Source organism: Nestor notabilis, unplaced genomic scaffold, assembly GCF_000696875.1.
Source record: "Nestor notabilis isolate BGI_N333 unplaced genomic scaffold, ASM69687v1 scaffold18341, whole genome shotgun sequence".
Classification (NCBI taxonomy): Eukaryota; Metazoa; Chordata; class Aves; order Psittaciformes; family Psittacidae; genus Nestor; species Nestor notabilis.
In genome coordinates this window covers 21,006-23,200 of record NW_009913683.1, presented here as the reverse complement: position 1 = coordinate 23,200, position 2,195 = coordinate 21,006, and the positions used below count along the sequence as shown (strand labels likewise).

The 2,195-nt window shown below is 45.2% G+C and overlaps 1 protein-coding gene across 1 annotated transcript in view; it reads right to left on the bottom strand.

Annotated features, from left to right (window-relative positions):
• The window catches only part of HEPH (hephaestin), a 20,581-nt gene that overhangs the window by 453 nt on the left and 17,933 nt on the right, over positions 1-2,195 (bottom strand). Inside the window, exon 19 of the mRNA XM_010023312.1 lies at positions 1,269-1,301. Coding sequence (XP_010021614.1) covers positions 1,269-1,301 — 33 coding nt within the window. The remainder of the gene's footprint in view (positions 1-1,268; positions 1,302-2,195) is intronic.

The window sequence follows — 2,195 nt, the reverse complement described above, 5'->3', positions numbered from 1 at the left end:
TTCCCAAATCAACTCCATCCCAGGACCTCACTGTCTCTTACAGCTATTCAACCCAATCAGCTAACCATTGCTGTCCCACTCACAAGGGAAGTGATCTGAGGATGTGTGGGTAGTCAGTGGCTGGCTTAAGAATAGAAGAATGGAGATGAGAATATGTGTCCAGAGCAGAGCTGCTGCAAGTTCCCCACCCTGCTCCAAGCTTCCCCTGCACATGGCTGTTGTCCTAATCACCATTATTCTGAGTGCACTTGCCCAGGCATGGCAGTGGTGAGTCAGCTGAGATCCAGAGCTCTCTTATGCTTCCACAGAGAGGCAGCAGCCACCTTTTGAGAAAAGTGGCTATTTGCAGAGGTAACAACTGCTGATCAAGGATTTTTGCCTAATGAGCATACACAGGCTGATGCCTGAGCATGGTGTAAAGCCAAATTATTTCATATTGTCTCTACTGCTCTGACATTTCCTACTCTTCTTTACACCCACTGTGTTGTGGAGAAAGATGAAAAAAAAAAAAAAAAAATCAGGGAAATAAGTAACCACCATGAACTATTCAGACTTTTACCCCCAGAAAACTTTAAAGGGACGTTACCTACTACTCCCCTTCTCCCTGGTGTTGCTCAACCAAATGTCTTCTCACATCTGTTCTTTAAAATACCTGGAAGAGCCAGGGCATGTGCTTAGGCTCTTTTCTTAGGGGAAGAACAGTCCAGGAGGCAGATGTGCTTGTTTGCATGCTGACTCAGTCCCTTGAGCTAGTGATGATCAATGTGGTAATTCTCTAAACCACAGTCATTGACAGCCCAAAAAGGGAGGACAACTAATCTAAGGTGTCCCTCGGGTTGTGATGGAAAGGGATAAGAAAAAAATCACTTCCTTTGCAGCATCCTCCTCCAAAACCCTTTGAATCTCTGCCAGTTTCTAAGCCTACACTCTGCTCTGAAGATTAATCCATATACAGCAAGTACAACAGGATGCGAAGCCACTGAACTTTTTCACCGAACGTGCTCAAACAAGCTTAGCAAGTACAATGTCATTTTTTATCATCAGAGCACAGACATTTGGAGGACAGATAAACTAACCTGGAACCTTCCCTCTTATCCATCAGTAGCCCAGCCTCAGACTAAGATGTTGGCCAGAGTGAGAGGAGAGGCTATAAGTGATGTTTGTGCTCCTCCCTTCTTGCACAGATCTAAATCTCTGTACTCAAGAGATCTCCCTTCCTCCTCCACCTCACACACACAGAGTATTTAGCAGTGCAACATACGCCATACCTGCACTGTAGTTTACAGCTTCAAGCTTTGGCTCTGAAAGGAAATGAAAGAGGGTGAGAAAGTGTTGGGCTGAACAGGTAGATGGCCCAGAACACGGCATGTTTGGCAAGGATCAGGTCCAAAAGCAGCATTTTCCAGGGCTTGCAGGTTTTGTTGTTTTAGGGTTTCTTGGGTTTTTTCCCCCCCCCCTTCCTGTCAATGTTTCCCTTCTTCACATCACACCAGGAGTGGTTTTGTATTACTCACTCCAAAAGCAGACCCACTCCCACCACACAACTCTTTACAGCCTTTGAAAGAAAATGTCTTGGTCTCAGTTGAGATAGAGTTAACTTTATCCCTAGTAGCTGGTGCAGTGCTGTGTTTTGGCTGATAACACACCAATGTTTTACATGTCACTAAAACACACCAATGTTTCACGTGTTGCTAAGTAGCATTTAACTCTGATCAAGGACTTCTCAGGCTCATGCTCTGCCACTGAGGAGGTGTACAAGAAGCTGGGAGGGAGCAGAGACAGGACACCTGACCCAAACTAGCCAAAGGGGTATTCCATAACACAGCACATCATGCCCAGCATATAAACTGGGGGGAGCTACTTGGAAGGGACTGATCACTGCTTGGGTCAGGCTGGGTATTGGTCAGTGGGTGATGAGCAATTGTATTGTACATCAGTTACATTCATTGGGTTTTTTCCCCACCCTCTTTTAGTTTTATATTATTTCTCCTTGTTATTTCCCATATTATTAGTATTATATTGTACTTTAGTTATTAACCTGTTTTTATCTCAACCCACAGGTTTTGCACTCCTTTGCTTCTCCTCCCCATCCTGCCCAGAGAGAGGGGAAGGAATAAGGGGGGCAGCAAGTAGCTGCATGGTTCTGAGTTACCAGCTGGGCTTAAACCACAACAGAAAAGCACAAAGTGGTGGGC